This window comes from Malus domestica, chromosome 16 (assembly GCF_042453785.1).
Source record: "Malus domestica chromosome 16, GDT2T_hap1".
NCBI classification, from domain to species: Eukaryota; Viridiplantae; Streptophyta; class Magnoliopsida; order Rosales; family Rosaceae; genus Malus; species Malus domestica.
Window position 1 is genome coordinate 19,867,214 of NC_091676.1, and position 13,448 is coordinate 19,880,661.

At 36.5% G+C, this 13,448-nt stretch overlaps 1 protein-coding gene across 1 annotated transcript; it reads left to right on the forward strand.

Annotated features, from left to right (window-relative positions):
- Positions 1 to 433: 433 nt before the first annotated feature.
- Positions 434 to 6,880, forward strand: LOC103435688 (1-aminocyclopropane-1-carboxylate oxidase homolog 1-like). The gene is made up of 3 exons (XM_008374094.4): positions 434 to 1,062; positions 5,702 to 6,023; positions 6,461 to 6,880. Exons 1-3 carry the CDS (start codon positions 512 to 514, stop codon positions 6,716 to 6,718), a joined length of 1,131 nt encoding a protein of 376 aa, XP_008372316.3. The 5' UTR covers positions 434 to 511; the 3' UTR covers positions 6,719 to 6,880.
- Positions 6,881 to 13,448: the final 6,568 nt, after the last annotated feature.

Below are 13,448 nucleotides of genomic sequence, written 5' to 3' on the forward strand. Positions count from 1 at the left end.
GGGATAGGTTTGGCTTTTCCTTTTTTTTTTTTTTTTTTTTTTTTTTGTGGTTTTGTTTTTTTGTGTTTGTTTTTTTTTTTAATATTGAAGTGGGTCCATATTGACACATGGCGCTCACTTATTGTCCACGTGAGCGCCACGTAATCAGTTAACAGAAGTTTTAGAGGTAAACTTAACAGATGTATGAAACTGACCTAAAATTAAGACTTGAGGTATGACTCTGGGATAAAAAAACTTCATTTACCAAATGTTAAAAGCCACAAAACTTCAAGATAATAAATTGAGATTAACCCTTAATTTTTTTTATCTATTAGCATTTGGGCTTTCTCTTATGCAATATATTGTGTTTGATAATAAAATAACGTTTCAAAAAAAAAAAAAAAAAAAAAAAGCACTACACTCGAACAAGTTAAACATGTGGCAGCAACGAAAACACGTGGAAGTGAATTGTCATCCTGTGAAGCATGTGTGTAAGCCTTGAAAAAAGCTTCTACATCTTGAAGTCCCAAAAATGTTACCAGATTTTACAAATACATCCAAAATGATCTCCGGGAACTCAATAAACCAAGACCGCCTTCAACAACTAAAGGCCTTTGACCAATCCAAAGCTGGTGTCAAAGGGATCGTTGACAAAGGAATCACCAAAATCCCACCCATTTTCATCCGGCCGCCGGAAGATTCCGCCGGCGAAAACCCAAGTTCCCGCCAACCAACCCAAGCCCATTTCAGTATTCCTGTCGTGGACCTTGCTGACACTGTCGGCAGGCACGATGACGTTGTTACCAGAGTCCGGCGGGCCGCAGAGACTGTTGGTTTTTTTCAGGTGGTGAACCATGGGATTCCCCAGAGAGTGTTGGACGAGATGTTGGAAGCGGCACGTGGGTTCCACGAGCAGCCAAGGGAGGTGAAGGCCGAGTACTATAGTAGGGAGCTGATGAGGAAAGTCAAGTTTGGGAGTAACTTTGATCTATATCAGTCAAGGTTTGCCAATTGGAGGGACAGTTTGTTTTGTGTGATGGGTCCTGAGCCTCTTGATCCTCAAGAATTGCCGGTGGTTTGCAGGTTAGTCCATAGATTGAATTCTACCCTAATCCTATATTGAAACATTTCATAATCTTATGTGAGATCTCTTATTCAAAATTAGCATTAGTAACTACAATCTTATGTGCTCAACTCTACTCGATCGTGCCTCAGTAGATCTTGTGTTTGGTTCTCTCTCCCACAATATACAGATCTGGAAAATTTTCCGAAAGTTCCGAATCAGACCTAAAAATTCCCGAAACTGAACCAAAATTGTCCCAAATCGAATTTCCCAAACCGTCTGGTACCTGATCCTGAACCGATGGTCCAAAAAGTTTGATACGGGTTCGGGACAGAATCCCATATGCTTTTGTTCAGCAATTCCAAACCGAATCGATAAATATTTTAATATAATTTTTTTTATATAGTTGAATTAGTAATGGTGATTGGATTTGGTCCGACTCTCTCTCGCACCTCACTTCCTCACGGACCTCATGCTCTCGGATCTCTCTCAACCTTCGAAGACAAGTCCTGCAACCTCTCCTCCCGCCCAAACCCCAAACCCCTAAATCCCGAGAGATTGTTCAATGTGACTGGCTATACAAATGGTAGAATATAGCTGAGAGATTTTCCTGGTAGACGGATGGTAGATCACGTAATACTGTATAAATAGTAAAATATGTGTGTTAAAAAGTTAATATCGGACAGCGATTGGGCACTGAAAAGAGACTATAATGTTGGGGATTTAAGAGAAATTTTTCATTTTGACTGAAATACTAGTGGTACGTGTTTTTATTTAAGTAGTGAAAAATTTTATTTTTTAAGTTATTAATTTTTTAACACATATATTTCATCATTTGTATAATAACACGTGATGTACAACTCCTTGTACCTGTCACATTGAAAAATTTCTTTATGGTATGGCCAAGCTGCTTACTTCTAATCAGATCGACCCCCAGAGGGTCTGATTCTCTGTTGGATTTTTTTTTTAATGTTTTATCAAGATAGAGCATACACAAGATTATACAAGTTAAATGCAAGATGAAAATGGAGAAGAGAGAACAAGTTTTCATTCTTTCTGTAAAAGCCAGTCTCTTTCTTGTTTCCCACACGAAAATGTTGATTCCAACCGAGTGATGTTTTCACCCGAGAGAGAGAGGTTTTACACATTGGATAAAGCATAAACCTTTTTACACCTTAACTAGCATCATTATGTCTGAAGCCATAATGCCTCCCACCTCTTTGCTAGCACCTAGATTCTAGGCATATTGACTTCCAAACATAAAGCAAAGACAACTTGGCATTAACAATACAAAACCAACGTGGCTTTCACAAAGCCATTGCATACAGACACAAGTAAAACATTACAACTGAACATTAATTTATATTAACATTCTCTTACTCGGTTCGTGCCCTGATTCTCTCTCCCTGAGTTCTCTCTGTTTTCTCCGTCGTCCAACAACCACACACCACCACCAAACGACTTCATCATTGGATATCAGATTCTGTTTCCTGTGTAATCCTAATGTTTCGATACTTTTCTATCAAGTATCGGAAGTGTTGTGATTTACAACTCAAAATTAGGATGATGCAGAAAATAGATTTATGTTACCTATTTCGTTTGGTGTCCTATTTGGGTACTGGATTTGATTTCTTGGTTAGACCTATTTGGTGGAGAGATTTTGTTAATTAGCTATTTGATTAGAATTTAGATTTACTTCCAGGTAGAATTAGGATTGTCATTGTACCTAAGTCCTATGCACTATAAATAGGACGTTAGGGTTGAGTTTATTTTATGTGTTGTCATCATTGGTTTAGAGAGTTTCTCTCTTTTGGTTTTGGGTGAAGGTAACCGTTTGGAGTCATGAGTTTTCTCTCTTCTATGTTTCTTCGAGTTTTCTACTTGTTTGGTGTAGGGTTTGTAATTTGTGGGATTTGGGTGTAGATCCGGCAATTTTTGATACGACACGAAAATAACAGGTTTCGGGTCAACATAATAACTTATCGGGTCGCTGTCGGATGACCCGTTAAGAACCCGTTAATTAGGGGTATACACGCAAGTAACATGTGGGTAACCCGTTTCGACCCATTAAGAAAAAAAATTATTTTGATAATTTTAAAGTTTAATTACTAAAAGATTTATTATAAAATACAATAGCCATATTAATATATACAATATATTCTATATTAAATATATAGTTTTGTATTATTATTCTATATAAGTTTTAGAAAAAAAGTTTTAGTCATTATTTATTTTTATTTTGAGAGTTCCTTATTATCATTACTAGGATAAATTTTACTTAACATGTTGTCCAAAATTAAAATAAACTAATATAGTATTTGTATAGGCAAGAACTAAGAAGACATACATACAAGTATGAAGAATGTGAAAGAATATGTAAACACTCGTGATTCATCATTATTCCTCAACGAGTAGATAATTGTTATACTTACATTATCGTTTAGATTTTTAAAATCCTCCAAACCTTCATGAATAATGTTTTTTATTTGAGGGAAAAATTAATAAAATTAATAATAATTATTGTAGAAGTGTAAAAAATGTAAAAAAAATATACAATCACTCATAGTGATAAACTTTACAACTTTCATGAAGGGATCAGTTTCGAAATCCAACACTATAGTTCATAAACCTTAAATTTATATTTAACCGTCGATTGCCATTTACGCTTTATTCTTCTTACTGAATTTCATTTTTTAAATTTTCTTTTTTGAAAACATGATCATCTTGCGGATGTAAGAAGATGAACTGTTCATATTTTTGATATCACGTTTTGATATTTTCAGTTAATTGAAATATGAGTCTATGTCATATAGTTTATAGAAACTTTATAAACATCAAACAATATTTTCACTAACCATAAAACTCTGAATATAATATCAACGATCCAAACCGTTCATCTTCCTGCATCCTCTAATAGATCAAGTTTTCAAAAAACAAAATCTGAAAAAAATAAAATTTGATGAGAACAATGAAGCGTAAATGTAAACAACAATCAACGGTTAAATTTTGATCTATGATTTATATGATTATAGTGGCGAATTTCGAAGTTAAGTTCTTCATAAAAGTTGTAAAGCTTGTCATTATGAGCGTTTATATATTTTTTCTATATTTTTTACACTTCTACATTAATTAAAAAACTATTAAAGACTTTAGGTAAGTGAAAATATACTTTAAAAAAAATGCGTTTTTATGTTTTGGATGTGACAATATGATATGTATATACTTATTTAGTATTATGTTTTTCATTTGATTATTTATTGGTTTAAAATATATTTTCCTTAACGGGTAACGGGTCGGGTTATATTACCTGTTAATATTATCGGGTCGATTTTGGATCTGGTCATTTTACCTGTTTATTTTAACGGGTATTACACGACACGAGCCATTAAGATATCATGTATGACACGAAAACGATATAAACACGGAAAACACGACACGAATGCCAGGTCTATTTGAGTGGTGTTGAGAGTTAAAACACTTTTTTGTAATCTTCATTTGTTTAGTGAATTTTTTCGTTGTGCTTCACTTGTGGATGTAGGTGTTCATGCCAAACCACGTAATCTCATGATCTTTTAAGATTGTTTGTTTTTAGCTTTCGTCTACGACGTGGATATTTGATACTTTGGTTAGAATTCACTTTCCATTACGCATAAAAGTACATCAGGAAGATGCTAATATTCTAGTTGTGGAGCAAAAAATAACTAAGAAAATTATAGAGGCGACACGTAGACTTTTGGGGTTAAAAATACAAAATTACTCCTGAGGCATATTAGGACTCTCACGCGCATGCAACGGACAATGACTGCTCAATCGAGATCAAAAGTGATCAAAATGATATTCTTTTAAAACCCTGTCATCACTCCTCATCAAATCTTCACCCATAAGGTAACTCCTAATTATTCTTTTCAAATTGAGAATAATTGCCAAATTAATTGATTAATTACCTAATTGATTGCAAGATATTATTTTGGCATAATATCTTGCAATTAGAGCCAATTTCCACCATAAGTGGCTGGTCCCTATTTCTCCAAATAGGGCCGGCCACACTCCTATATATAGCTCCTAATATTTTCCAAAAACATAAGTTCATTCTTCTCTTAAAATTCTCTTAACACTTTCTCTCTCAAATTCTAACTAACACTTTCTCTCTCAAATTCTAACTAACACTTTCTCTCTCAAATTCTAACTTTGACATAGGAGATTCTTCGGCCAAAGTTCCCCCATTCATCGTGGGCGTATGAGGCTCTTGGCCTTGATCTTAGGTGTTAATTGTTTTGTAGGTGCATTTTCGTCTAAGAAAAAGAAGACAGAAATTTGCAACCACACTATTCCCCTCGAAAAACAAAGTTTGATATTTATAATCTAAAGACCAAATGCATCCCCAGTCTTCTCTAAGCCAAATATGCATGACAAATCAAAAACATCAAATGGTCTCTAAGCCAAATATGCATGACAAATCAAAAACATCAAATGGACATGAGTCGTTTTTTCTTTGTATAGATTGCTTGGGGGTCAAGACTAAAGTTTAGTTGAACAATAGCATCTGCCTTCTGTTGTTGTAAGAGTTATGAGTACTTAAAATTTTGGTCTAGCGAAATGGATATGACAAATGATTCTCATCCCAATTGTTGCATTTTGTTTGTTGTGTCTAATTTGCAGAGACATTATCATGGAGTACTCAAACCACGTTCACAAATTAGGTGTTACTTTATTTGAATTGTTATCAGAGGCACTTGGGCTTAAATCTGATCACTTTCTAAGCTTGGATTGTGCAAATGGACATCTTATTCTCACTCACTATTATCCGCCATGCCCTGAGCCTGAACTAACTATGGGCACTACCAAACACTCAGATCCAGATTTCCTTACCATCCTACTTCAGGATCATATTGGTGGCCTCCAGGTTCTGTGTCAAAACCAGTGGATTGATGTTCCTTTCGTGCCGGGAGCTCTAATAGTCAACATCGGAGATATCTTGCAGGCAAGCCTTTCTAGTTCTTACATATCTTCTTAACAACTCTAACATGCATATTAGCAGCATTGCATTAGATGTAATACTTGTTGGCTGCAAATTTGCTAATAAGCACTTCATGAAGTACATTTTTATTTTGGAGTCGAACATAAGGTTCATTGATAGAATAAAATGTTACAAGAAATAAACATAAAATTTAGTTGGAAGTAGGCCAAGCTTAGAAGGTAATCAGATTTAAGCCAAGTGCCTTTAATAGTAATTACTCTTGGTTTATTCTATCTAGGCCACAAACATTTTAATTGGGTTCTTCATTGTAGGCTGGGCTTATATGAGCACTTCAAAATAGTCACCATGTACTTTTTGACATGTGCAACATGTTGTACAACTATATATGTCAAACCATTTGTTGTTGGATTCTTGTAAATTGTTTTATTGTGTTCTTGCAGCTTATATCCAATGACAGATTTAAGAGCGTAGAACATCAAGTGCTTGCCAACTATGGAGGACCTAGAGTATCCATTGCGTGCTTTTTCACCCTTCATCTTTACCCATCCACAAGGTTGTACGGCCCCATTAAGAATTTGTTATCAGAAGATCATCCACCTGTGTACAGGGAAACCTCACTGCAAGACTTCATTTCGTACTACGAAGGAAAGGGGCTTGACGGGAACTCTGCACTAACACATTTCAAATGTCGAAGGTAAAAACAAGGGATTTGGAAGATGTACGAATTTATATTCAATGTGAATTTTTATAGGATTGTATTTACTTTGAGGACAAGTTGATCATCTACTCATTATCTACTATAAATAAAGGCATTGTGCGGAGGAATCAGAACACACACAAGGATCCCTACAATTTCTCCATTGTGTGTCTTGCTTCCACACCCCTCTTCTCCTTCAGTTAAATATAGGTCACAACACGTCATCAGTACGCTTCTATGCTGTGCTACGGTATTTGAAGGAGAATTTCTACTACAAACTAGTTCATCAAGATCATCATGCAATCTAGGTTCTTCCAAAAAAAAAAAGGTTTTAATGTCAAGATTTTTTTAGCCTTGATTGCATGAACCCTCACTATACTGCATGAGCCATCTTTACGTTTTACAAATTTTAGATTCTACATAATTGTTTATGCATTATATCCATAATACTGCAATTATAGGAATTGGTATTGTGTTTAATTGAATATCTGTTTTCAAAAATCCGATGAGCAGCGACTCGAAGTCGCGTCGTTGAGCCACCAACACTCATGGCTAGCAACCTAAGTTGCTGAAGTTGAGTCGTGAGTCAAGTTGGGGCTCCGTTGCTCCAAGCTTGAACCCTTCTCAGTCACAAATGCAAGGTTCTTTATTGAACCCCGAACTCGCATCAAGGCCCACATCCTAAAACTCAACTTCCCAAAGCAGCGATGCTAGCCTTCTTCTCCAATGACCACACCCAAAAAATGCTAGGATGTTTTGGACCTCTCGAGCCAAATTGGGCTTGATGCACCCTCAACCCGAAGTGAAGAAGAAGAAAAATAAAATAAAATAAAAATTCTTTTGGGTTTTGCCCACTGGTCTGCCTGCAGTGGCCCACTCCTGTTGCTACCCCATTTGCCTCTTTGCCTGTGACGCCACAGAGCCCAGACATGTCCCTCTCTTGCATGGGCCTTCATCTTGTTGACATTGGTGGGACGACTTCTAGTCGCGCCTACCACGCCTAGAACGGTTGTTCGGGCGTCGTTTTTGACTAATGTATGATTCAAGCATAGCGGTCAAGCCTGTAGGTCAAGCTTGATGATTCTTCATCAACACCTAATTTTGCTTTTCAGTAAGAAGTAAAACAGAGATCAATTCTGAAAACGTAGTGAATTTATGTGCTCGAAGCGTGTAAACCTCGTTCCCAAGACCTCAAACATCAAGAATAAGGGCAAAGCACCCGATACCATGGATGCGATATGTGCTACCACTATGGTGTGAAGGACCATTGATCCAGTATTTGCCAAGCTCCTCCTAAGGTCGTAGCTGACTATCATTCTCGTCGTAAGAAGTTTGAATGAAGCTTTACTCGAGTGGTGGAACTGGAGGTACGAAGATGGAGGTTTCTGACACAAGAAGCATCTACTCCAATGGAAGAATAGATTCTTAGATATGGGCCCACATATTGGCCAAAATTTACCCATGGGGACCAAATTCCCTATGTGGCTGAACCCTCTAGTTTTGAACAATTTCCTTTATGTTTGAAGAATTTGTTGGTGGTTGTTTTAATTTTTGGATATTAAGTTTTATGGATTATTTTCTCGAATGATTAATTGAATGGAATTTATGTTTCGGATATTTATACTTGTGACCAATTTAATTTATTTATTCCTAGGTATGATTAGTGAGGAAGCTAATTGTTTGGCTAATAGTGCAACCACACACAGTATTTTACTTGAATGCACCTATTTACTAACTTCGTACCTAAGAAGACACTTTTGATAACCCGCTCAGACTCATCCAGCCTAATCGAAGGATACAGGCCGTACAATGTTATCCAATGGTATTGAATTGACCATGGTTGTTTTATTTTGTTACTTTTATTATTTTACTAATTTGTCATTAGGTAATTAAATTGTTTCGTTAAAAGTTGTAAAATGAGAGGGGTATGTTTCACATATAAATGTTTCACCAAATTTACCTTATTATTAATATACAGATCATTGAGAAAAATAAATGACAACATAAAAATAAAGTTTACAGAAAATAGGATATGCCTCATTATTAAAAGAGTGAGCAGAAAGGTCGTTCGTTGACTTGTCTGGCCGGATGAAAACCACATAACAAAGAATGTTACTTATCCACCCAGTAGTTGAAGCTTGAAGCAAGCCAGAGGCCTTGAAAATCACACTATCAAGCTTTCCAGTATTCAAAAGTTCATGGATATCAAACTTGTAGGGCGTGGAGAATACGACCGAGCCACTGAGATAAAAGCTTTCGATGATACAAAAGCTGGTGTGAAGGGCCTCGTTGATGCTGTCACAGTAAATGTACCCAAGATATTCATCCGTCCACCCAATGAGCAAACCCAGTTTGCCACGTGTCACCCACCCAACATGCAAATTCCTGTCATCGATCTCTGATAGGGATTTTAACACACACCTAAAAGGGCTAAAACACCTATAATACTTGCAAGAATGGCAAAGATATTGTAATGGTTCCTGCAAAGTCGTTTTCCATAGGGATTATTAAATAAATTGAAGCAAACCAAATTCCAATTAACTATTGTAAAGCAGAAATTTGAGATGATTGATTTTTATGACCTACTTAAATTAAAACGAAATTGATTAATAAAATTAAACGAATCTGCAATATTAAAGGTGAAGAAAAAGGAAATAGTTTTGGAGAAATCAATTTAAGAAAGCACTAGGGATCCGCCGTCACCTTAACAATCCTATATAGTTATCTCAATTACTTATGACTTACACATGCATATTTCGAAGGTTAGGTTTTCCTAATATATGCCTACTTTGACCCCCAACATAGAGTGTATATCAAATGTGCAATCTGTCTGTGGTATTCATATCAAATCTAAACATGCATGACTCATTAAGTTTTGTGAAACCTGTTGAAAAACCATGCAACCCTCAAGATGTGGTATTCATCCTAAGTGAACTTGCACATATTAATCACAAGAAGCTTTCGTCAATTTCAGGGACCAACCTCCAATCAAAATTGCATCAAATTACCTTTTTAAACATCTTAATGGTGATCAAGCATCAAGAAAATTAGATAGTTTAAACCAATGATCAATAATTCGAAAACCTACATGCATATAATCAAAACACCTAGAATGGAAAAAGTCTAAAAATCTCTATGCTTGGCCAATTCCCTCTCTTCAAGAACGAATGGAGAAGAAGTTAACCCTAGGAATAGGGCGGCCAAACTTATTTAACCTAGTAGAAATTAAATCCTCCTAATAAAAGGTCTTCCAATCAAACTAGGAAACTAAATAACTAAAATAAAATAGGAAACATAACCTTAAATTAAATGATAAAATTCGACTAAAATCTGAACAGCCACGTTTTGGACCTTTAAAACTGCTCCAAAACTGGTCCAATATTGCTGGATTTAAGGTTTGGAATATTCTGAACACTTCTCCAGAAGGTCACAAACCCATCAGAGGTCATCTTGGGCTCCAAAAACGCAATTTAAATCCAAAAACGTCATTTTCCAGTACTGCGCACTGCTACTTTATTGTATCACTAGAAAATAACTGCTTGGTAGAAAAATCCTAAATTTTGAGACAAATATGCCAAGAGACACACAAACGTTCTCCAATTTGAATCACTCCAAAGTTCGTCTGTTTGATTATGTTTTGGTCCAGAGGAATTCAGATGTCCTATATTGAAAATATAAATCAAAGTATCAAAATTCTACCAAAATGATTACCAAAACATACCAAGAATAAGGTAAAATATACATGGACAGAGCCAATGAAGGCTCACTGGGGGTAGATTCCCCCACTCCAGTAATTTGTTTGTTTAGTTGCAGACTACAATTATATAATATATACAGGTTATATTTGAAGAAAATATATATGTCTAATATTCAACATACATTCATTCTACTTATACTCCATATCAAATATTATATCAGTAATAGTGCTCTTACTCTGTCATATATTCAAACCGAAAAAACCCTATCCCGCCTATCATGTACTTATATTTTTCTTATCAATTTGCCACTTTCCACTACTATATTGAAATTTTTGTAAAATTGGAATTGTGATACATCATCATTTGAAACCATCCTTAATACCATGGCAAGTTCGTTTCACAAAGGCTTGATGAGAAGCCTGCTTTTCACCATTTCAAGCTTTGAAGATAACAACTTCCACACGGTGGAACTTTGAAAATTTACATAAGAGCGTGGGCAAATAAATTTGTTTAATTACACATCGTGGAGTTGCATGGACGCTCATTGGTTTCCTTGTTAAGTAATAGCTGATGAAATTGAGGTTCCCTCGTAAAATCAATTGGCAATATGGAGAGTAGTCCAAGACCATATAAGCACATAGCAAACCCTGTCCCCCTCACTGATGTGGGATAACTCTCAACACACTCCCCGCACGTGTGGCGGATTTTCAAGCCTACATGTGGACAACAACTAGGTGACGTAGAACGCGTGTGGCCATTTGGCTTCACACGAGGACATCCCGCTCTGATACCATGATGAAATTGAGGTTCCACCATAAAACCAATTGACAATATGGAGAGTAGCCCAAGACCATACAAGCCCATAGCAAACCCTGTCCCTTTCACCGATGTGGGATAACTCTCAACAATAACAAGATTTATAAGGGTCATAAAATTCATATAACATCTATTTGATAATCATTTCATTTTTTGTTTGTATTTTCTTTTTCTTGTGATGTCGGGAAATTAAATGGGAGAAATAATAGATAAAAGAGGTTAGAGAGGGAGGTGAAGAAAAAATAAAAAATAAAAAAAAATTCTTGAAAATGAAAGCTTAAAATTGGTTTATGTTCTCATCATCCATTATCCTCTCTAGGGCCTAATCCTCTCTTATATTTTCCTCATTTCTCCCATATTTATATCCTCTATCTTAACACCAAAATAAAAACTAAAAGTAAAATTGAAATTGTTTAGGAGGAAATGAAAACCATTTGGTTTTTATTTTATGTGCTTGAGATATGAAGGAAATTAAAACTAACTTTTGGTGAAAGAGATGTAGAACGAAGCTTGATACAACTTTACAGTTAGAGTTGGGAATCATACCTACAATTGAACAATGAGGCAGTTAGATTCATGGCACCGTGGGTGTCCTCCAAGGCCAAGGCGTACCCGTGGTTCGAGAAGCTCTACCAACTAACGTTTCAGATAATTTTTCATCATATGTTTGTGTGTATGTGGGATTGATTTTTGGTTCTCCTGTCCTATTACTTGCTCTGTTTTTTTTCCTCAACAAGGTTTGGCTCGTTTGTATTTATCCTTTTATTGTAATAAAATTAAAGGATGAATGTGAGCACTATCACCCCATTATTTTTAATTAAAAAAACGTAAGTGTACAGTGGCTGAGCCAGAAATTTATTACAAGAGAAACGTTATAAAGAAGCTCTATATATTAGTTACAATACCATGTCTCATATTTTATAGGTCATATGCATGCCCAACAAGGATATTGTTTGTACCATACTTGACCAATCCCGAAACTATTGAGCACCGATCAACGTTATATCGTCAAGGACCTAGAAGAGTTTCCCTCCAACCAAGAGGCCAATCACAGCGCGACATGTGTCGACATCAGAAGCCAATCATAGCACGACACGTGTTAACATCAGAAGCCAATCACAACACGACACGTGTCAATGTCAGAATGAAACTAGAAACTCTCTTCTATAAATAAAGATCATTCTCTCACAATATTTCCAAATGTCATTTGTACTAAATCATTCACTAGTACTCACTAAAGGAGAGCTTGAACCTATGTACTTGTGTAAACCCTTCACAATTAATGAGAATTCCTCTACTCCGTGGACGTAGCCAATCTAGGTGAACCACGTACATCTTGTGTTTGCTTCCCTGTCCCTATCCATTTACATACTTATCCACACTAGTGACCGGAGCAATCTAGCGAAGGTCACAAACTTAACACTTTTTGTTGTACCAAAGTCCTCACTGATTTTGTGCATCAACATTTGGCGCCGTCTGTGGGAACGACACTTATTCTCACTATCTTCAGTTTTGCCAAGCTGGTTTCCACCATTCCTACACTCTCTTTTGACCAGGCATCTCTCTCCAACATGGGGATCGAAGGAAGCCATAACACACAGAATGACACCCTTCTTGCACCTAGTGCGAAACAACGAAAGAAGGAAGGAAAGAGGGTTGTTCTTCAAGCTAAAGTTGATGAGCTAGAAGCTCAGAACAACAAGATAGCAATGAATAATGAGGTCCTCCAAAAGCAATATGAGAAGCTCTTTGAGACGATCCATGAAACTAGGCGTACTCAAACACTCGAGCTCGTTGCCCCTGTGGACATCAACCATCATTTGGGTGCCCCTCAACACGGAGGGTCACCTCTCTTCGACATGGGTATCCTTTATGAGGAGCGAGCTAATCATCAAAATATTGATCAACATGAGACTTCTCCCAACCCAGATGCTTCGACCCGAAGTAGAAGAAGTGGAGGAAGACACCTTCTTGCAAAAGGGTTGGAAGGATCGAAAGCCATTTATTGTGAGTGCCGAGACTTCCTAAAGCAACGTCGAGAGAATCCCCTACACATATGCTCGAAGATCAATGACCCAAGGGTTTTTGAAAGACTCGGTCCCTTCCCACGACCTAGGCCAATTGCTAATCTAGGGAAGGAACGATAGGTCCCAGAGGAACATGAAGGTACATGGGGCTTTGAGGTATTTCGACAGACTCGCCCTAGAAATCAGTACT

Excerpts from the sequence above, each read along its gene's own strand:
- LOC103435688 (XM_008374094.4), top strand. The coding sequence starts at position 512 with ATGTTACCAGATTTTACAAATACATCCAAAATGATCTCCGGGAACTCA. Across the intron at positions 1,063-5,701 it reads GAATTGCCGGTGGTTTGCAG|AGACATTATCATGGAGTACT; the intron begins GTTAGTCCATAG and ends TCTAATTTGCAG. Across the intron at positions 6,024-6,460 it reads ACATCGGAGATATCTTGCAG|CTTATATCCAATGACAGATT; the intron begins GCAAGCCTTTCT and ends GTGTTCTTGCAG.